The following is a 22993-nucleotide window of genomic DNA, read 5'->3' as shown; positions in this document are numbered from 1 at the left end:
AAATTAAAGCACTATCCAGTTAAGGAACATGAGCGTCAAGTTCTAGATCAGGGCTTGGAGCAGAAAGCCTCTCTCTGATCCTTGGGAAGGACCCACAGTGAGGGCAGCATCGTACACTACTGTGGTCAAAGCAGAGCCAGCCCCTTGGCCATTACCCTGAGCCTGAATTCCAGTTCCTGCACTGATGGCTTTCAGATAGGGTCTTGAGTGTCTCAGGCTGGCTTTGAACTCGCTATATAGCTGAGGATGACCTTGAACTTCGGATCCTCCTGCCTCCACCTCCTGAGTGCTGTGGTTATAGGCATGAGTCATAAGGCTATGTTAATATGATGCTAGGGATTGAGCCTTGTGCATGGTGGACAAGCATTCCACCAAGATACATCATCAGCCCTCCTCTACCTGTTAGGTTACAGTCATTCTAAACTGTCAGAAGAAAAGAGTGGTAGATCATTCCTTCAGTTCAGACTTCTCCCAGGCCTGCGTGTCCCTGCTGAACCTTTACTGCCACACTGGAGCTGTGGGTCACAGGCCCTTCCTTCTTCCTCACAGGGGCTGAGGAAGGAGCTGCACATTGTCAAAATGATCCACAGCCAGTCTCTTTCTCTCTCTCTCTCTCTCTTTCTCTCTCTCTCTCTCTCTCTCTCTCTCTCTCTCTCTCTCTCTCTCACACACACACACACACACACACACACACACACACACACACACACACACACACGTGCATCTATTCTTACAAGCAAGTCGCATGGCCCTTCCTTGGGTTGCAGGATGCAAAGCCGCCTGGCACATGTGTCTGACATTATTTACCCGCTTCTGACTCTAGGTGACCAGACCCTGCAGCTACAGCAAAAAGTCACACTTTGACTTTGAGGAGGAGGACGTAGACAAACTTGAAATTCGGTGAGTCGCTCACAGAGGTTGATAGCAAAAGTTAGGAGATGTATCACTTCAACAGGTCCCAGCCCCAAAACTATTGAGGTAGCCCTGGCACATCACAGCCACAGCTGTTGGGGGGGTCTCATTACTTGCCACCCTCAAAGGTCTAGGATCAGTTTTAGAAACCACGAGGGCTGCCTTCTCACTGGTACTGCCCTGTGGGAAAGCCTGCTGGCACCCGCCAGGTCTCTTTTCCAGACATTTTCTGAGCTCTGACAACCCCTGTAGAGACCATCCCCTTTGATGTTACTGATTCTTTCTGGGTACTGTGTGGATCCTGTATGGGTCTGCCTGCTCTGTTGCTATAGAAACCAAGTCTTCTGTAAAGGTTAGCATGCACCACATCCTCCCCCTGTGGATTCCTAAATCCATCTAAGTTGTTTGGGGAACATGCTGGTCATCCAGTGACCAAGCTTGCCATCAGGAGCCTCAACACTGGGATGAGAGACACCATCTCTCACATACGTATGTTCTCAGTGAAGCGGCCTCCTCCCTCTCGGTCATACAGGTATGCTCTGTAGGACGGGCAAAGATGACAGAAAGATCAGCCAAGTCTTCTGAAACATCCTCTTCCATAGCAATGCCCAATAGTCAAGGCCTGGGAGAGCCTGTGTGAGCCTTTCATCTCTCTGGCCCTGAACTCTGCTGAGTGTTTAATGCTGTCAGGAACCATGCTCCCAACCCACTCTTATTCTGGTGCAGATTTTTAGCCCCTAGTCTGAGGGAACAGGGAGCAGTTCTCTTGGGGAAAGGGCATCATTGAGTGGCCCATCCTCCCAAGAAGCACCGGACACTGCCGTGGCTACAGACTATGTTGTAGTGTGTGGCTCCTTGGGACCCAACTGCGGGCCCTCCAGTGGGTATCCTGGTTCACACCCCACAGTCTAGTGTTTGATGGAGACCGAGGCAGGGCTCCTAAGTTTTAGGAGCAGGGATGCCCACAGTGTCCACTACCCCTCCGAGGTATAGCCATGGTGGAGCATCTGCCCTGGCTGGCTATTTTGTCTTGTGGGCAGCTGCTCAGCCTGATGACGCCTCTATTGCTTGATGTGACGGGCTCGAAGATCAAAGCATGGTACATCCGGGCAGAGCCAAGGCCCTCAGGGCCTTAGCACATCTCTAACACCTGCTTAGGGCCCTTGAGTTACTCCTAGGTGAAGGGACCCAGGTCATAGCCAAGAATGGAGCAGCTGTTTGGCTCTGCCCCGTAATTCCCTCCACCAGACTGAGCCGGGGATCCCCACTGGCTCCCAGACACAGGTACCCTGTCTGCCCACGGCTTGTCCATTGCACTGAGAATCAAAGTCTCTGCTCCACAATGCAGCCTGGTTCACCCGCTCTTGGTAAAATCTTCACCCACTCTGAGAACTGGAGGCCTTTATTCTTATCCCCGCTGGGAAGCAGCCTTCCTCCATCCCCTGCCCACTAGGTGGGGCTGCTTAGTGAGACCTTCATGACACTTGCTCATCCCTTTCAGAGTTGACCTCTGGAATGCCAGCAACCTGAAGTTTGGGGACGAGTTTCTTGGGGAGCTGAGGATCCCTCTCAGAGTGCTGCGACATGCTAGCTCTTACGAAGCCTGGTAGGTGTGCATTTCAATATACAAGGCTGGGAATATAAAATAACTTCCCACTGTGCAGGGCACTGCACTGTGCTGACCTCTACCCCCACCTGCCACTGCCTGCTCTCCCTTTGCCCAGCTTGCTGTCTTGGCTTCTGTTCTTACGGTAGGTAATACCCAGCAGGTGGAGAGAGGTGACCTTCGGGCAGTGGTGCTGGGAGCCTGGCGACAGAGAAGGGTCCAGTTAAAAGCAGGTTCTAGAACTAAGAGCAGCTTTGGCCCTCTTCTGGGAGAGCGTGTCAGCACAGTCCAGTGGGCTGGCTTGGCTGTGGATGGGCCTTCCTGAGCATCTTCAGTCAGGGTCTGTTTGCAGGATATATGGGTCTTCATAGGCTGCTCCTCAGACACAGACTTTCTCTGTCTCAGAGCCCACCCAGGTGCTCATACAGCTTTCTTTCTTTAGACACTCTGGCTTTAGCAGGAGTGTTTCTTCATTTTATTCCATGATTGGTTCCTTAACGACACAAAGCACATGGATCTCAGTGTCCTGCTGTCCAGTGTCCAGTGTCCCACTGTCCAGTGTCCTGTTGACTAGTGTCCCATGTCAGGTGTTACTCTGAGGATGCTAAAGTAGACTCCTGTCACCAGGAAGTTGACTTCCAGTTCTACAGATGTGGTGCTCATGTAGGTCTCCTGCTAGTTCCATGGCCAGGTTCTGGGACACAGGGCTCCACCCCAGCAGACGACAAGTTCCCCGGCCAGGAATATTTGGGTGGCGAGGGATGGCCAGTGTGAGCCATCAGAGAGAGAGAGAGAGGTCCTCAGAAAACACTTCAGTGACCACCGGCCACCAGTACAACCCAACTTGTTCTTACGAAAACCACACACTTGTGTTAAACTGGTCCCCATCTTGTCTGAGCGTGGTATGGGGCCTGTCCTCTCACAGATGCTGACTACAAAGGCCCCTGGCCTCCTGTCTTTATCTTCTCCCAGCAGCTCATCTCTCTTTCCTCTCCTCTCCTCATCCACCCAGCTTTAGCCTCCCCTTTGCCTGTGAGTCTGGGGCTCTGCTACCGGAAACATCCAGGTGGCCGTGCCCTGAGAACAGCCCTGGAGCCTTGTCTTTCTGCCTGAGACCCATCTGTGACAGCCCAGACTCTCCAGGGGCAGGGCACTAGGCTGTCCTGGGAATGCCTCTGGGAGGACCCTGCCCTTACCTGCCGCTCTATGTCCTTCCTTCTTAGGTACTTCCTCCAGCCCCGGGACAATGGCGGGAAGAGCCTGAAGCCAGATGACTTGGGGTCGCTGAGGTTAAATGTAGTTTATACAGAAGACCATGTCTTCTCCTCTGAGTACTACAGCCCACTGCGTGACCTGTTACTGAAGTCTGCGGACGTGGAGGTGCGTGTCAGCCATGTTTACTGGTGGAGGCCCAAATCCAGCCCCACACACCTGCCCTGTGTACCCACCCGTCAGGCTCTGCCCATCCAAAGCATCTCATTGAGCCTTCACTACCCTGTTCCCAATACTTGGGGACACCTGTACCTATTTTGCTGTGCAAATGACACTTAACTCTCTCGGGTTATAGCTTCTGGAGCCCGACCTACTCAGGCTTCTGTCTTTTCCAGCCCCAGCGCTGCTGGATTTGGAGTTTGGTGGGAGAATGCTTAGGCCACACTCGTAGAGTATAGCCAAAGAGGTCACACTAGAGATTTTAACAAGGGTTTTCATAAGGTGTGGGTTTCTCTGCAAAGAGGGATATTTAATAGATGGGAAAGAAGCCACAGACGGAGTGAGTGGCTCTCTGCGCGGTGGCCTCCTTGTGCTATCATGCACATGACCATAGGGTGAAGGTCTGGAGTCATCAGGTACCGACCTATGGACGGGGCACAAGCTGCAGGGGGTGGGTGCCACCTCGTGTGCTCACTGCTCACACTTGCCCCCTGCCCAGCCTGTCTCAGCCTCGGCAGCTCACATCCTGGGTGAGGTATGCAGAGATAAGCAAGAGGCAGCCATCCCACTGGTACGGCTCCTGCTGCACTACGGCAGGGTAGTGCCCTTCATCAGTGCCATCGCCAGCGCGGAGGTGAAAAGAACTCAGTAAGTGTCCCCCGCTGCCCCTCGTCCCCTGCATGCCCAGCCCCCTTCCCGCCTGATGCTGTTTTCCCCGTACCCCAACCCCGTACAGAGATCAACTACCATTCTTTTACATTCCACGTGACTTTGCTGCTCTCCAGACCTAGCCATATCCTCGATGGGAAGCTGGGCCCCTAAGTACCCCGTGGTTAGACACCAAAAGTAGCCATCCTAACCCATGTCTGTACACAGCATTGGTGGGGAGTCAGGGTGTCGGGGTCTTCAGGAGCCAAGCAGGTTTCTGACCCCCTTAAACAAATTTCCTTGTTGGTCCTTTCAGAAATCACCATTTCTGAGAAAGTCCAGAGAGGGTGGGGGAGGGGTGGATTGTGCCCTAGGGCTTGAAGGACCAGCTCTGTCCACCTTGGTGAGCTCCAAAGAGGGGGTGGCCTGGGCCCCAAGGCTTGAAGGACTAGCTCTGTCTACCCTGATGAGCCCCAGATTTCCCTGTTGAGCCCCATTACTGAGTCAAAAGGTAGGATCTGCTCCTTTCTGGAACTGTAAGCCTTGTCTCAAGATGCTCTTGATGAAGAATGAACCAGAGTGAAGGCTGTTCTCAGGGCACGGCCACCTGGATGTTTCCAGTAGCAGAGCCCCAGACTCACAGGCAAAGGGAGGGCTAAAGCTGGGTGGATGAGGAGAGGAGAGGAAAGAGAGATGAGCTGCTGGAAGCAGCTACCACTGCTCCACTCATGTGCCTCAGTCTACACCGCTCCACATACCTGCCTCTTACAGGCTCCATCAGCTCCCACTGTCTCCTGAGGGCCCAGACCTGACCTTGTGAGCCCACAACCTCACCCCATGAACTCCACCGGTTCTCAACTCAGGACATCAGCAGCCAGTTGATGCCCGGCTTTGTGCGCAGCCTGAGGCTTTGGTGCAAAAAGCCAAAGATTTTGCAAAAGCACCCTTCATAGAGGGGTGAGGCAGGGTCCATCCAGCCCTGCACATCAATAGTTCAGAACTTGTTGAGATAGGGGTATTTGCCCCAGAGCACCAGGCATTGAGTTCCTCATGAGGTGTCTGGAAACAGGCCTGGCAGCATTCATGTCCCCACCCGGTGACCAGGCTCTCAGAGGAGGCTTTGCTCTCTTAGTGCCTCAAGGCAGACATCATCCCAATGCTGTTTTCCAGGGACCCCAATACCATCTTCCGAGGAAACTCACTGACATCTAAGTGCATAGATGAGACGATGAAGCTGGCGGGCATGCACTACCTCCATGTGACCCTGAAGCCCACCATTGAGGAGGTGAGATGGCCCTGGCCACTTTGGCATGGTGACCAGCACTTCTACGAGAGACAGGACTACCCACCAACCCACAGGGACCTCATTTTATTATATATTACAGAATCCTCTTTGCTTTAGGATGGATGGATAGGGTAGATAGACAGACAGAAAGACAGATAGATGATAGATAGGTGGGTGGATGATTGATTGATTGATAGATAGATAGGTGATGGATGGATGGATTGATAGACAGGCAGATGATAGATAGATAGATAGATAGATAGATAGATAGATAGATAGATAGATAGATGATGGATAGATAGATTGATAGATAATGGATAGATAGGTGATTGATGATGGATAGATAGATGGGTAGATGGGGATGGATGGATAGATAGATAGATAGATAGATAGATAGATAGATAGATAGATAGATAGATTGACAGACAAACAAATGATTTCCTCACTGTTAAAGACAGGACATGCATGAGAAACCTCATTTTCCTCAGCCACTCCTTCCCACATGCTGTGGGTCCCTCAGTTCCTAAGGCCTCAACTGTGACCTGGATTGTCCCTGCCTATGGTTCAGCTGCCTTTTGTATCCAAACTACCCCTGCTCCTAACTCCACCCCTACCATGACTCTTAGTGGATGTCTTGCTGACAAGACGGGTTGTGAAATTGGGTTCTCTGCAATGTGTGAAAATTTAATCTAGAATACTGGTTTATCTATGAGCAGAATCATGGGAACATTTGAGAGGACAAATGTGCTTGAAGCTTTGAGGCATCTCTTCATGAGTAAATCAAGCAATTCAGTCTTGGGGAAATGCCCACGGCATGGCTTCCTTGTTTATGGGTTCCTCCCAGCAGCCTGTGTAGAGGCAACTGTCTACTGTGTGGAGTCTCATAAGGCCTCATGGGACTCTGTGGGATTCTTTGGGGCTATGTGGTGTTGTAGAATATTATTTTAAGGTGTGTTATTTTTGTTTATGTTGCATTTGTTTAACTCTGTGAAGCTGTGTGACTTTGCCTGTCTAAAATACCTAATGGCCTGATAAAGAGCTGAACAGCCAATAGCGAGACAGGAGAGAGGATAAATAAAAGGAGAAATCTGGGAGGCAGAAAAAGTAGCCAGAGAAGGAGGAGGACCCAGGGGCCAACCACCCAGCTACACAACCAGCAATGGAGTAAGAAAGAAGGGTCTACAGGAAGAGAAAAGGAAAAGCCCAGAGGCAAAAGATACATGGGATAATTTAAGAAAAGCCGACTAGCAACAAGCCGGACATTTGTAATTAAGAATAAGCCTCTGTGAGTGATTTATTTGGGAACTGGGTGGCAGCCCCTCCCCCCAAAAAGGAGCAAAAAGAAACAACAACAGTGTGGGGCCAAGGCTGGTCCTCAAGGTAGCTGCAGTTCAGCCCAAGCCTCGGGATGCTCCTCCATGCCCGTAGCTGTCCAGCGTCCATTGTGGGCGCTGCCTCCAGGAGGGAAGCCTCTCAGCTCTGTCTTCCCACCTTGTGCAGCACCATCTTAACCCTCTTCCAGATTTGCCAGAGCCACAAGTCCTGTGAAATTGACCCCGTGAAGTTGAAAGACGGCGAAAACCTCGAGAACAACATGGTAGGTACCGGCTTTGTTCTGGGACACTTCCCAAAGCCAGCCTCCTGTTGGGGTTTCTGTTCACAGACATATAGACGCTGATTGAGGATCTCAGGCATGGTAGGGATGGCTGGGCCCCAAACCACTTGTCTGGCTCTTGACCTTGTACAGTATTGAGCCCATATGACCTATCAGCATCGGATGTCTATTAACCTCCCGTCTACCACTGCTCCACTCATGTGCCTCAGTCTACACCGCTCCACACACCTGCCTCTCAGAGGCTCCATCAGCTCCCACTGTCTCCTGAGGGCCCAGACCTGACCTTGTGAGCCCACAACCTGACCCCATGAACTCCACCGGTTCTCAACTCAGGACAAACAAACCTCTCCACTTGAATGCGTTAGGCTGCTCGAGGGGCCCCTGCATGTTAGGGTCTTCTTATGCCTTCCTACGGACTAGACTTCGTTAGGTTCACGCTTGCAAACAGAAGTGCAGGTTCCTTGGATCCTAGTGAAGTTCAGTCTGTTCTGTGATGCAGAGCAAGAGGACCCAGGGACCCGATTACTGTAGCCACTCGATACGGATCTTTGCAGCGAGTGTTTGTAAACTTCACGAGGTCCGGGCTCTCCTGTCCCTGGGCATGTCTCTGGTGCTCTCTTGGCCTCAGGGAGACTCTGGGTCTAACTTCCCGACTCTTACAGGAGAGCCTGCGGCAGTATGTGGACCGCATCTTCACGGTCATCACCAAGTCTGGAGTGAGCTGTCCCACCGTCATGTGTGACATCTTCTTTTCTCTGCGGGAGGCGGCTGCCAAGCGCTTCCAAGGTGAGCCACCAAGGGCCTGAGCTGGAGGATGAGGACGCAGACATCTTGGCTCACAATCCCCCAGTGTCTGCCTTCAAATGTTTTCTTCCTGGGGTCATAAATTCTGAGTTACTGCATTGCCAAGAAGACCAGTCCCTTGGGGGCCTTTCCCTCACCGAGACCCCCAAGGTTTCCCAGTGACCCACTTCTGCAGACCTATTCCTTAGTCCCACTAGCTCCTGGAGAAGCAGAGATGCCCTCCCCACAGTCCTCCCTAAGCTACATGTTTCAACCCCCCCCCAGAACATGATGCCTTCATGGCAGTCCCCCTTCTATGACATTGCCCAGACTTCTTGGACCCTGTAGGCCTTGAGCCCAGCACCTGTCCCATGCAGACTAGACCAAACCTCTCAGACTGCCCCCTACCTCCTCCTACCCCAGACCCCAGTACTATTGACCTCTCCTGCCCCAACTCTGGCCCCACCCACACCTCTCTAGGCCCCACCCATACCTCTCCAGGCCCCACCCATACCTACAGGCTCCACCCACACCTCTTCAGGCCCCACCTACACCTCTCCAGGCCCTGCACCTACCACTCCAAGCAGATCATTCCACAAGCATGTGAGTTCCCATTACTATTCCACACAGGCTGGAGCTGCATCTCAGGCCAGAACACCTTGCTCCTGGGACCAACCTCTGGGAAACATGAATCTGCATGTGTCCTGTAGACCCCAGGCAGCTCCATTCCCAGAGCTCTGGTACTGCAGGCCTCAGAGGGATAGGGAGGGTGTTTCCAACAACAAAATAAAGTTATCATCTCACTCCACATGGGAGTAGATCACCCCATGAGTCCTCAGGGGGGCTCTGGTGAATGACATTACATCTGTGACCCTCAGCTGCCAGACTGTGTCCTCTTGTGTGACATAATGAGAGAAACAGCTAGGGAGACAGAGAGATACAGAGACAGGAAGAAATATATAGAAATATGACAGTACTATTGAGACAGACAGAGGAGCAAGAGAAACATATAGATATATAAACTGAAGAAAAAGAACAGAAGATGCAGAAGAAATACATAAACAGAGAGAGGCAGAAAAAGAGTCTTAAGCCAAGTCTGGCTCATCGGTGTGGCCCTTGAGAATTGCCGAGCAAAATCAGAACCCATACATCATTGCTTCTGTCCCAGACTAAAATGTCCCCTGTCTGCTTACAGATGACCTGGACGTGAGGTACACGGCTGTGAGCAGCTTCATCTTCCTGAGGTTCTTCGCTCCTGCCATCCTGTCCCCAAACCTCTTCCAGCTGACACCCCACCACACGGTGAGTGAGTTGTCCTGGAAGCCAGACAGCCAGTCCACCTCAACCAGCCAGTCCTCCTTAAATCGCAAGGTTTCCACCTCAACCAGCCAGTCCTCCTTAAATAGCAAGGTTTCCACCTCAACCAGCCAGGCCTCCTTAAATAGCAAGGTTTCCAGCTTAACCAGCCAGGCCTCTGCAAATGGAAAGGAGGGTGGATTGAGCAGCTTTCTTCGCTCTGATGGGAGAATCAATACTATTTTATCTTATTTTTTATTTGTGTATGTCTAGGTATGTGTTGGAATGAGTGGTGCACAGGTCAAACTCAGATATCTTTCTTTATGCACCAGCCATCTTTTTTTTGAAACAGGGTCTCTCACTGGTGTAAATAGACATTTCCTGTCCCACACACCAGTTCCCAAATAACCACTCAGAGACTTATATTACTTATAAATGCTCAGCCAATAGCTCAGGCTTATTACTAACTAGCTCTTACATTTAAATTAACCCATTTCTATTTATCTACATTCTACCATATGTCTCATGGCTTGTTACCTCATTTTATTCATGTCCTGCTTGTTCGGTGGCTGGCTGGCATCTGCTGTGACTGCCCTGACTCCTCCCTTCTCTCCCAGCATTCTCCCTATGCCAGGTTGTCTTGTCCAATCTCTTTCTGCCCTGCTATCAGCCAATCAGCTTTATTATTAACAATGAGCCTAATCCACAGCACACTGGGACCTGGAGCTTGCCATTTAGGCTAGACTGACTGGCCAGTGAGCTCAAGGGATCTGTCTGTCTCCACATCTTCAGTGCTTGGATTACATGTTCCACTTTTCATGTGGGTGCTAAGGATCAGACTCATGCTTGGATAACAAGCTCTTTACCAACTGAACGATCTCTTCAACCCCTAGTTAATACTGTTTTAAATAATAATTCATGGTCTGACCAGGGTCTTACCTGCTAGTCTTTACTAGCGTTCTTCCCACCGCCTAAGCTACGCATGTATTACTTCATCTACTCATGGTGCACATGCTGTGGCCAAGCCCTGTCTGGGTGGACATAGCCTTCTACTGGGGCGACATATGTATGCCTGGTAGAGGCAAGGTGCAGGGAGCAGCCCCCTGCTAGGGGTTCTCCACCCTCCAAGCCATGTCAAAGCTGCGGGTGTCCCTGGCCAGGGTTGTGGAACCTCGGTTAGCGCTGCAGTGACCTGCTGGATTGCTGTAGTTTTGAGAGGGTTTTTGGCATGTCCGGTGGAGAGCCCTCAGCCATGTGGCTCTTCTCAGCTGTCAATGCCAAGAACCTGGTGACTTGATAAAATGGTCCCCTGGGGTGCGGCAAGGTCCAGCCCCAGGCAATGCATATCTTCCTGAATCTTCACCGATGTATCTACTCCCATTCTATGGTAGGTGTTTAGAGCAGTAGTTCTCAACCTGTGGGTCATGACCCATTTGGGGGCCAACTGACCTTTTCATGGGGGTCACCTAAGACCATCAGAAAACACAACTATTTACATTATGATTCATAACAATAAAAAATGACAGTTATGAAGTAGCAATGAAAATAATTTTATGGTTGTGATCACCACAACATGAGGAACTGTATTAAAGGGTCACAGTGTTAGGAAGGTTGAGACAGCATCATTTGTCTTATTACCTTATTCTGGAATTGACAGTTACTCTTCTACAGAACTAATAAAATTCACATTTCTCTTGTCTTGATCTCTCAGGATCCACAAACTTCTAGAACCCTGACACTTATCTCAAAGACAATCCAGACTCTCGGCAGCTTGTCCAAGTCCAAGTCTGTAAGTCTACGCTCATTTTATCTGATTCTGAACACTGGGTTATTGTTTTTTTTTCTTCTTCAGAAGCTATAAATGAAATGTTTTGAATATAGGGGAGGGTGTGTTCATCATAGCTATTAGGATATTGAATAGAATCAAAGCCAGTGTCTCCATCCCCCATCTCCCAAAAGTACACGTTCCAGCACTTCCTGCTGCCTCTGCCCTTACCAGTCATTGTGGGGGAGGTTCAATGGCCATAGTGATGAGCAAACCAGCCCCATCTGACTCTTTAAGGGGACAAGAGAGCTGAGCCTCCTCAGCTTTGCCCCAGGACCCCAAGCCACAGTAGGCCAGACGTGTTATTGACCTTGGCTGTTGGCGCTGTAGAAGCAAACCTAGGGACGGTCTGCACTACTATTCATCCACATGTAGCCTCTACATCCTGGACAGCAGAGGCCGAGCCCCTCTTACCCCTTCCGTCACAAGCCTGGATTTCCCCTTCGCCATCACTTGCCCTGGACCAGGGTTGGTGCTGAGGTCTTTGGCCTGCCCTGGACTCCTGTTCCTACAGACCTACCCTAGCTTTGATCCATGCTGCTAGCCCCAGGCTGCTGTGACCACATCTGTAGCTAGTTTGTAGCCCTTAATCCGGGTTCCCAGGTGTTGATGAGAATGAAGATGTGCTTTGAGCCAGGGGCTTCGACACAGACTCCCAGCAACCTCTATGGCTGCTGCTTCAGAATCCCCAGCTTCATGCAGAAGCTTCTAGGTGGGGCTGCCTCTAGGTGGGCTGCATGCTTACCATTCACCCGTGTGGCCGGGAATCACCTCACCTGTGGCACCCTAGGCTTGTCACTGTGGGCTGCAGCTTTCCGATCTGGCCCATGGGCATTGGTGCCGGTGGCTGTCAACAGATGACCTGTTTCCTTTCAGGCCAGTTTTAAGGAGTCATACATGGCGACATTCTATGAATTCTTCAATGAGCAAAAGTATGCAGATGCTGTAAAAAATGTAAGTGTCCCATCCTCTAAGGCACAGTTCCCCACACCCTCTCCATGGCCATTGCAAGGACCCACCACACCCCTTAACCAGAGGCTGGCCTGCCTGCCCTAAAATTCACCACCTTTGGCTCCCCTCAGAGTCCAGTGTGGAGACTCGCCCTCTGTTTTCTGTGCCAAAGGCTTTCTATTAAGTTACTTTCTGTTGCTCTGATAAAACATTAACCATGACCAACTTGGGGAGGAAAGGGTCTATCTGGCATACACTTCTACATCAAAGTCTGTCACTGAGAGACATCAGAACTCAAGCCAAAAACTCAAGCAGGAACCTGGAGGCAGGAGCTGAAGCAGACACCGCAGGGCAGTGCCATTGACTGGCTTGTTTTTCAAAAAGCTTGCTCAGCTTGCTTTTTGTCCTGTTTCCAACGTAATATTTTTATTGATTCTTTGGGAATTTCATATCTTCCACCCTGATCACACTCACTTCCTAGTCTTTCCATGCCCCCCTGCCCTTGTGACCTTCCCCCAACAAAAAAGAAAACAAACAAATAAAACAAAACAAGTCCAATTTGTGTTATCTATGTACTCACTGGAGTGTGGTCAAACTCTCAGTGGCCTGCCCCTTAAACAGAACGGAGTCCCTGCCCTCCTGCACCCCCGCCAGAAGCCATCAATTGTGGAGTCAGCTTGCTGTCTTATACCACCCAAGACCACCTGCCCAGGGCTGGCATTGCCTACTGTGGGCTGGGCCCTCCCACATCAGTCATTAATCAGGGGACGCTGATGGAGGCAGTTTCTCAGTTGAGGGTCGCCCTTCCCGGATATGTCTCGGTTTGTGCTGAGTTGACCAAAAGTGGTCCACGCGGGTCTTACATTGACTGTGTGTTAACACCCGTGTGTGCTCTCTGCGCCCTGGCCTGATGCCTGTGTAGAAACAGACACTTCAGGACCCTTGGCTTTGCTCTTCGTCTACCGTTCAGAAGCAGTCTACACAGCGTCTCTCTTAGAAATCATAAAGTCCTCAACAGTGAAAGGGAAGTAGGGACCGAAGCTGGGGGTGACAGAAGGAATCCAAGGAGTGGTGAGGTCACACACCAAAGCTAGGGTGAAACATGAATCTTAAAAGGTCTTATTAACAGAAAACCCAGAACCAGATATTGGGGTGAAGGCTGAAAGATCAGAGAAACGGAACAAAGCACAGCCAACCTCACCTAGCCAGCTCCTCAGCCGATCCTGTTTCCACGAATCCTCAGACTGAAAGCCTCTGAGTCCTCACCCCTGAGGGTCTCAGTTGAACTGCTGCTTAGTTCCTGTCTCCTCAGGCCTTATACACCGTTCTCCACCCAGCCTGTCACTTCCTGGGATTGAAGGCGTGTGTGCTTTCCAAGCAGAGGCATGAAATCTCAAGTACTGCGTGTGCCACCATGCCTGACTCTGTTCCCAGTGTGGCCTTGAGCTCACAGAGATCCAGACGGATCTCTGCCTCCCAAATGATAGGATTAAAGGTGTGTGCCACCACTGTCTGGCCTCTATGTCTAATCTAGTGGCTGGCTCTGTCCTCTGATCCCCAGATAAGTTTATTAGGGTACATAATATGTTGGAGTATGCAATATATCACCACACTGGGGGCCAGGAAGAAGAGCGACCTCAGCCAGGCAGACTAGTGGGGCTCTGGATGGACTAACGCCTCCTTCCCACATACCTCAGGGTGTACCACTAGAACCTGACTTAGACCTACAAAGCTCAGGTAGAATCCCTAGCATGCACCTGGCTCCTGGTGAGAGCCCTGGCAAGGTCACGGCAGATGGACAAGACCTGGCAGGATGGACTGGGCTCATCTCCTGGAGACAAGAGCAGACAGCTCTCTTAGGACTCACATCCCCAAACCTCTCCCCCAGATTCAGAGGTCTCAGCATCCAGCCAGGCTTCTGGCAGAGCAGACTCTGTCCACATGCTTCCCTTCTGACGGTCTGATTTCCTCCCACTTCAGTTCCTGGATTTGATCTCATCCTCGGGGAGAAGGGACCCCAAGAGCATAGAGGAGCCCATCCTGCTTAAAGAAGGGTAAGGAATTGGGTCTTGGTGGTCGAGACTGTGGTATTGTTGGCCTCCTTCTCTGCCCCCATCCCTCCCGCCCCATAGTCCTGCCCGAGGGATCCTGGGAATACATCCTGCTCTTGTTTGCATGAACTTTAACAGGCATGCCTAGTTCCCATGAGCCCTGCTCTGCATCCCAGTTCCCAGTTCCTAGTTGAGACTATGTTCAGCTAAGCCCATGACCCTTTGCTCCAGCTGGGGCCATCTACAGGTCACCATCAGGCTGCCCTAACTGTATCTGTTGTTTTTCTTCAAATCACCTTCTACCTTAACCACGTGTTCAACAATACATACATGACACCATGGGATATGCATTCAATTCACAACCTCTAAAGCAACAGGTTTTGTCTCATAATCCTTAACTTGGCCCAGTGTGTCCAGGCCTTGCAAGCCTTGTATCGATGGTAACAAACTCTCCGGGTAACCAGCCATTGCAGGAGGGATGCAGCCTCTCCAGCTCTGCCAACACACTACGAGAATTTCACTTGCTTTCTCATGCCGGGGTTTGGGGCCTTGACCCCACACTGAATCACTCACTGCCTGTTCCTCTTCCGGGTCATGTCCTCAGAACCACACACAGCTCTGTGCATAGCTGCCATGTCACCCTGGAGAGTGGCCTGTCACTTCCCACCCCATCTTATCATCTCCATCCACTTGTGGAAGTAACTGTGTTCACAAAGGCCTACACCATGATTAGGTGCACTTCTGCTTCTGCCAAAACATTCCTCAGTCCGTCACCTGCCAATACACAGGACTGTGAGGTCGACTTTGTGCATTTCAGTGTATTTGCTGGGTAAAGTCAGCCCTGCTTATGTGAGGCCAGTGACCCTTATTGTAGCCTCCAGCATTGACTACTGCCTGTCCCCGTGAGGAAAAATTGGTGGCAGTTAGAAAAAGTCACTTATGCATGTGATACTTGGGTCAAAAATTGAGCAAGAATAGTTATGAATCCCTTTTCAAGGATCCGCAGGTACTTCTCCATAGAGCCATATAGTGTTCCTCTATATGGTAAAGTCCAACATTACAAGTGATGCTGTGCACATACATTTTGCACACATTCCGTGTGTTTACATGTCAAAGAGAATTGTGTTTTCTAGGAAACTACTAGAAAGAAGCAGAACAAGAAAAAAAAAAAAAAAAAACAAGAGTGTGTATGCCCTTCAACTTCAGCCTTAACACAAGGTCATAAAAGGACAGGGTTTTAGTACCCCTGCCTGCCCATGGCATATGAGAGTGCAGAATTATTATGGTTATGTGTCTGGAGGTAGCTCGGGCCCTGACCTGAGAACATTCACTGGGCGCCATGTGCCCTTTGTGCCAGGTTCATGATTAAACGGGCCCAAGGAAGGAAGCGATTTGGAATGAAGAATTTCAAGAAGAGGTGGTTTCGCCTGACGAACCATGAATTCACCTACCAGAAGAGCAAAGGTAACAAGTTTCTACACTCCTTCACTTGGGGCCCAGCAAGGCAGAGAGGCTTCCCTGGTTAACAGGCTGACTGCCACAGGAGCCTGGGGAGCAGGGGAGACCTAAGAGGAGCCTCAGCCTCGGGCCCTGTGAGCCTCGGTGAAGATGACCGTGTTCTCAGGAATCTGCTCCCCTTAGAACCAGAGGGTACAGAGCTGACTGTGGTACAGCAGACCCTTCACCCCCACTTTTATTTCCTCAACTGTCTGTAGCGTTGCTGCCCCTGGTACCCCTTTTTGTGTCTTTCTGGCTCCTGTTCCTATGTAGGATGCACAGCCCCAGAGCAGTGATTCAGCAAAGAGAAGAGAGGCCTCGGGTTTGGCAGCCACAGGCTTTCCTTAGGGAAGATGTACTTAGCCAGGTCTCCTTGTGCCTCATCAGTTCTGGGTTCCAGTCATAGGGATAGAGCTGAGCAGTCCTGCCGTGCCCTAGATCCAAACGGGCTAGTGTGCTGTAGTGCTGGAGATGGTGTGGGCCACGTTCCTGTGGACCTGACTGAGACACTTTATCTCCAGCGTGAGAACAGGGCCAAGGTCCTGCCTTGGTGTAGGCACTGTGCTCTGAGGATCCCACGCCTACCCCAGCCCCACATCCATTTCCAGCCTTTAGGAAAAGACAGCCAAGAGCCCTCTCCTGCGGCCTTGCAGTCCCTGGGCCATGGGGAGCCTCACGCCGGCGAGGGGCGGGGCACGCTGTGCACCTGAGCACAACTCCCACCCCTTCTCTGCTGCAGGTGATCAGCCCCTTTGCAGCATCCCCATCGAGAACATCCTGGCCGTGGAGAGGCTTGAGGAGGAGTCCTTCCGGATGAAAAACGTGAGCGATGGCCCAGTTCCAACCCAGCGGGTTGTCCTTCCTCCTCCTTGTCCACCTCCGCTGTTGGCCATGTCCCCTCCCCCATGACCCTGCCTATCCAAGCCTGGGGTCCCTGCCACCTGGCCACTCATCCTCCCACCTCCTCCTCTACCTGGCTCCGTGGTAGAACCTACGAGAAGCTAAGCAAATGGCCCGGCGCCTGCTGGACTAGCAGCCCCTGATCCCACCCTCCGTGCTCAGATGTTCCAGGTTATCCAGCCAGAGCGTGCCCTGTACATCCAGGCCAACAACTGCGTGGAGGCCAAGGACTGGATCGACATCCTCACCAAAGTGAGTCAGTGTAACCAGAAGCGCCTCACCGTGTACCATCCGTCTGCCTACCTGAACGGCCACTGGCTTTGCTGCAAGGCCTCCTCGGACACGGCCGCTGGCTGTACTCCCTGCACCGGGTAGGTCCACGGCTCTGCAGCCCTGTCCAGCCAGGCACAGCCGTCAGCCTTTGCGCTATGTAAGGCGAGTCAGCTGAGATACGGAAGTGTGACTAAGATGTAATGAACCAGAAACCACACGCACAGAGCTGTTCCTGAGGGAGCCCTTGGTGAGGTCCTCTGAAAGGCTCTGCATAGGCTGGTGGGAGCTGCAAGCCTTCAAGATTCCTCTCTATCTCCTGCCTGGGGCAGAGATGTTCAGAAGTAGGCTTGTGTGGAAGGTCTTCAGCAGAGGACCCAGGGCAGGGCGCTCTGTCTCTTCGACAAGGAACATGCATGGTTTGTGCATCCCTGAGCACATCCTCAGCTCACAGATGCCTCGCCCTGGTTTCTCTACTTGAATCACTGCCTGCAACCCCTTCTTGGAAACTGAGGCAGGTCTTTGCCTTCCTGGCCCTGTGGTGAGCTGGGCTTCCTGCAGTTGTCAAGACTCTATCAACTATGCCGGTCCTGGAGGCAGCCTAGTGCCGGGAAGATTGGTAGTGCCCCTACATGACTTGTCCACGTAAAGAAGCAATGATAGCCTCATGTGACAAGTCCTGAAATGGAGGACTGTTCAGGGTCACTTACCCTTCAGGCTGTTACTGAACCCTCCCAGAGCTTTGGAGTCATTGTACCCAGCTTCATTAGTATAGGGCCTGAGGCTCAGGAGGGTCCCTTGTCAGGCTCTCAGGGGTGTGTGTGTGGTGTGGCCCATATCCCCAGAACCCTCCTGGGAGGAGATCAAGGGTTTCCTCCATCTTTACCCTGGGACAGGAGCCAGAGCCCCTCAGCCTTCAAGGATGTGAGGACTCAGGACTCATGTGTGTGGTTCTTCTGGGTCATTCCTACCCTACGTGCCCAAGAAGACCTTTTCTCACATAGTCCTTTCTCATATTGCTGCCATGTCTGAGTTTCGCCCCTCTCTCTCTCTCTCTCTCTCTCTCTCTCTCTCTCTCTCTCTCTGTCTCTCTCTCTCTCTCTCTCTCTCTCTCTCTCTCTCTCTCTCTCTCTCTGTCTCTCTCTCTCTCTCTCACACACACACACACACACACACAAAGCAAGTGTTTAAGGAAATGCATTAACCGTTCTGTACTTGCTGTGTTTGGACAGCGGACTCCCAGCAAACATCCAGCTGGACATCGACGGGGACCGTGAGACAGAACGCATCTACTCTCTCTTTAACCTGTACATGAGCAAGTTGGAAAAGATGCAGGGTGAGTGTGGACCCTGGGCACCAACCATGGAGAGTTGTGAATTGGGATGAGTGACCTCAGAAATGCTACTACAGAGCCTCTGGGGTCCTTGGTGCCCGCAGGCGTCTGTTACACCTCAGAAATGCTACTACAGAGCCTCTGGGGTCCTTGGTGCCCGAGGGCATCTGTTACACCTCAGAAATGCTACTACAGAGCCTCTGGGGTCCTTGGTGCCCGCGGGCATCTGTTACACCTCAGAAATGCTTCTACAGAGCCTCTGGGGTCCTTGGTGCCCGAGGGTGTCTGTTACATTGGACAGGGAGCTTGGTGAGGGTTAAAGAGTAATCGGTAGGAGAGTAGTTTGGCCATGGAATATTCTGACATTTTCAGATAGAATTTAACGGGCAAACTGTGAACTTGGGGATTCTTTGGCCTTTCTTAATAACATCGCACCAACAAAGGATTTCATTCTTCTGTGCTTTCCAGAGAGGTGTGTACGTATGCATGTGTGTGTGTACATATGTTACATAGACATGCACACATGTGGATGCACACACTTGTGGAAGCTTTTTGAGGGAGGGGCTGCTCTGAAGAGCACACTGGAGTAACCTGTGCAGACATCCAGAGACAGGGCTGGGGAAAGCAGAAGCCTGGACTACATCCCACACTGACACTCTCCTGCCCGCCCTCTCCCGCTCTTACAGAGGCCTGTGGCAGCAAGTCTGTGTACGATGGCCCTGAGCAGGAGGAATACTCGACGTTCATCATTGATGACCCCCAGGAGACCTACAAGACGCTGAAGCAGGTCATCGCCGGGGTGGGGACCCTTGAACAGGAGCACGCACAGTACAGGAGGGACAAGTTCAAGAAGACGAGATATGGAAGCCAGTGAGTGCTGGGGCGCTCCAGGGCCATGGGGGTCGATGGAGAGATCTGGACCCTCAGTGAATACCCACCTCATGTGGAGGGTGCTGGGGCTCCATGGGGTTCAGTGGCCTGGGCTTAACTTCATCTGCTGTCTCTTGTAGAGCAGATACCCGGCTCTGCACACACCAGGGCGTGTGCAGGGAGGCAGCACCCTCGCCTTGCCCTCCCTGCTTGAGACCTCAGCAGTAGCTTGGGCTCAGCCCCACCTGCCATTACACATGACCTTTGCCACCTTCCCAGGCCACCGAGGGCTCTGGGTGCAGGGTCACTAACTAACCACATTCTTGTCCCTGGTTGAGGTGGGAGGGGTGGAGAGGTGGAGGACTCAAGCCTTATGGAGGAGACCTTCAGCCTGTCCAACTCTGGCCATGTGGTCCCAGGCGAGTCAACCTCTATAGGTGAAGAGTTTGGGAAGATCAAGTTAAGATCCACAAAGGCTGGGACAGCTCCTGTGGCCCACCTCCATCCAAAGACTGCTCAGGGACTTCTCTAAGTACGCACGGCATAGCCCTTAATGGGTGGGTGACCCACAGAGAGCATAGAGCGTTCACACGTACAGCATGTGGAATATGCCATGCACAGCAGAAAACAGTCATGGCAGGTGCTTCTCGGGGTCAGCGCTGGCGCTGTTAGTGGATCCCCTACTTCCTGTATTTTTTATGATGTGCGTGTGTCACGGTGACAGACACAAGGACTGCTAAAAGTACAGTGGTTGTTGGGGTATCGGGAGCAGAGTCTCACTTTCTCATCTCTTCCCCGTCTCCAGGGAGCACCCTATTGGAGACAAGAGCTTCCAGAACTACATCCGGCAGCAGTCTGAGATCTCCACCCATTCCATTTAACGTCACAGCATCTCCTGAATGTGCTGTTGAGCCACGCCAGGAAACCCACCACCTGTAAAAACGGATAAAAGAAGAAAACAGAACACACACGCAGGGGAAGGAACCACGCTCACCAGTTCACACAGGTCCTACCCAGCTGGCGGGACTACCCAGCGGGCGGGCCGAGCATGCTCTTCCCCAGCAGGGACTGTTGCCTGGGCTGGGCTCTTTCCTTTCGCTGCCAGCACAGGTGGTCTGAGCCATTCTGGAATGTATGATCATTTGTCTTTTTACTCCTTTGGTTTTACGGGGGTCCAGGGATCTGTTAACTATTAGGGGAGTGTGGACTTTGTCTAAACCTGTTCCCACATGGCCCAATCCCTCCTCACGGAGGCATGGCTGGTTCATTCATGGCGACGTGCACCTTCCGCACAGTACACTGTCTCTTGTTCTTGGCCTGCTGAACTCTGTGGCCCTGCCACGTACATGTAGCAGCCCGGCCCTAGCCGTAGCAATTGTACTCAGTCCTTGTCTGGGATGTTAGAAGCAGTGTTTTCCTGGCAGCCAGCAGGCAGGCAGCCTTTTTCCTTAGTTTGTGTTGGTTTGTTCCTGGCCAAAGGGTCGTTTTGTGGCTGGGATGGACAGGATGGTACAGGAAGTCTTTGATCTTTGGGGACATGGAGAGGGAGGGCTGTGAGCCCAGTCTTCGCTGGGTGACCATCAACCCTCAGTTTGAGCACACGTCTGGATGCCAGGTGAGTTTTTTAAACTAAAATCCACATGCTTGCTACCTTGATGAAAGTTTGGGGAAGAGTTTTTAAATGTGCATTTTTCAAGCTGTTTTTCTTAATGTTTTTAAAGGACTGTTTTTAAATAGCATTTTGATATAAGGCAGTTTGGAACATCGACACCTATATGCATTAAAGGGGATGGTACAGGGAAATCCCAAAGGGAACAGTATTTGTTTTCTCACAAATCCAAAGGGTCCTCAGGGACAGAGACCCAGGCTGGGGACTGCATCATCAGCAATAAAGGCCAAACATGGTATTTCACATGCCTGTGTCTCTGTGAACCCAATAGGCTATACATGGCAATGTCTAGAGATACTTTTGATTGGGGTGGGAGGGTCCTGAAACAGACAAGACAGACTGCATCAGCTTGGCCCCACAGTGCTGCTGGAGCCTCATCCCACACAGCATCTCCAGAGGCTGAGAGAAAGGCACTCTGTGGGCAGATGTTGCTGAAGGACACCCCGCGCACCCCAGTGCCAGTTTCTCTTTGTTCTTGTTGGGATGTTCACTCTTCATCTAGAAAACATAACAGCATTTGGTTGCCACAGAAATGGAGGATAAAAAAAAAGTCTCTGGACACAGCAGTTAGGCTGCACTGAACCGGGTTTTAACATGGATTTGTAACTTAATGTTTCTGTTTATAAGATACTAACAATTTGCAATGTATTTTATCGGTCAATTAAAAACAGATGTTTTATTCTTTCTGAGGAGTGGTTTGGATTTCCCAAGGGGTTCACATGATGGGAACGGTGTACAGGAGGTACCCTACAGGAAGGGTGACAGATAAAGGTAGATAGCATCGCTGTCAGACCAGACAGGTGGCATCTCTGATGACAGATGGCGTTTCTGATAGCATATGATGTCTCTGACATGTGGTGTCCACTGATGACTCTGTGAGAGCCTGGCTTTTTGGTGTCCTCAAAAGAGTATGGCATTAGGCACCACTGGGGGGTCCTATGTAGTTGAAGACAACTAAGTTAGGCGGGGATAGATTCCTCCCATGTCTGCAGGGACCCAGTGGACTGAGCTCGTGGCAGAAGTGTGTGGAGCAGACATGCGGAAGCTTTGGGGGGGCTGCATGGCTACTCAGGCCTTGCTGTCTCTCTTGGAGGCCTAGAGAGTGAAAGGGCCACAGCGTGGAGGCCCCTCACCCGGCGAGGGACACCACTACATCACCTAATTCCCTTATCCCTCTGTTCTCCATTTGACTTTTACTCATTTCTCTTTCTTTAATTCCACTGGGAGTCTGAACCATTATAAGAAAAGTCTGGAGTTTGACTTTGAGAGCACTGAATGAGACATTTCTCTGGGGCCAAGAACTTGGGCCAGAAGGCTTCCAAGGACAAGGTGAGACTGACATGGGTCGCCGGTCAGCCACCTCTGGCTGAAGAAGAGTGTGGAATGGAGCAAGGAAGGTTTGACCCTGCTCCTTGGCCTCTCGTCTGCCAGTGAACTGCTAGGAATGGAGTGGCGAGTGTCCGCTGCCCTGACCACAGGCCTCTGTCAGCTTGGATCAGCTGGAAGCAAAGTATCCATAAAGAATTGGATAATACCAAGCCAGAGGTCTCACTGCCAAATCAGAGCTCTGCTTATACTGGAACATGCTTGTCTCGGGCCCAGTTCACGCTTGGGCATACCTAGTCAGGGCTCAGCTCAAACTGGAGCATGCCTAATTAGAACTCAGCTCACATTGAGTCATGGCTAGTTAAGACTCAGTTTATTCTGGGGTATGTAGCTGGAGTTTTTCTGCCTGGCCCACAGTCAGGACAAATCTCTGACACCCGCCAGTCCCACAGCCATTCAGACCCAACCAAGTAAACACAGAGACTTATATTGGTTACAAACTGTATGGCCGTGGCAGGCTTCTTGTTAACTGTTCTTACAGCTTAAATTAATCCATTTCTATTAATCTATACCTTGCCACGTGGCTTGTGGCTTACCGGCATCTTCACATGCTGTTTCTCATCGTGGCGGCTGGCAGAGTCTCCCCGACTCAGCCTTCCACTTCCCAGCTCTATTCTCCTCCTTGTCCCACCTACACTTCCTGCCTAGCCAATGGCCAATCAGTG

General features: G+C 51.4%; 1 protein-coding gene across 2 annotated transcripts in view; it reads left to right on the top strand.

Annotated features, from left to right (window-relative positions):
- Positions 1-21626, top strand: part of Rasa3 (RAS p21 protein activator 3) — a 103384-nt gene extending 81758 nt beyond the window's left edge. For both annotated transcript variants that reach the window (XM_052751723.1, XM_052751722.1), the window contains exons 8-24: positions 824-900; positions 2414-2518; positions 3742-3898; positions 4449-4597; positions 5768-5882; positions 7405-7479; positions 8160-8283; positions 9476-9582; positions 11288-11365; positions 12278-12355; positions 14333-14406; positions 15761-15867; positions 16640-16722; positions 16963-17171; positions 18303-18406; positions 19090-19273; positions 20079-21626. In XM_052751723.1, coding sequence (XP_052607683.1) covers positions 824-900; positions 2414-2518; positions 3742-3898; positions 4449-4597; positions 5768-5882; positions 7405-7479; positions 8160-8283; positions 9476-9582; positions 11288-11365; positions 12278-12355; positions 14333-14406; positions 15761-15867; positions 16640-16722; positions 16963-17171; positions 18303-18406; positions 19090-19273; positions 20079-20154 — 1902 coding nt within the window. In that variant the 3' untranslated portion in view covers positions 20155-21626. The remainder of the gene's footprint in view (positions 1-823; positions 901-2413; positions 2519-3741; positions 3899-4448; positions 4598-5767; positions 5883-7404; positions 7480-8159; positions 8284-9475; positions 9583-11287; positions 11366-12277; positions 12356-14332; positions 14407-15760; positions 15868-16639; positions 16723-16962; positions 17172-18302; positions 18407-19089; positions 19274-20078) is intronic.
- The last annotated feature ends 1367 nt before the right edge of the window (positions 21627-22993 follow it).

This window comes from Peromyscus californicus, unplaced genomic scaffold, assembly GCF_007827085.1.
Source record: "Peromyscus californicus insignis strain IS unplaced genomic scaffold, ASM782708v3 Scaffold_23__1_contigs__length_62951481, whole genome shotgun sequence".
Lineage (NCBI taxonomy): Eukaryota > Metazoa > Chordata > Mammalia > Rodentia > Cricetidae > Peromyscus > Peromyscus californicus.
Note: the sequence above shows the minus strand (reverse complement) of the source record. Positions and strands in the feature narration are given on the sequence as shown.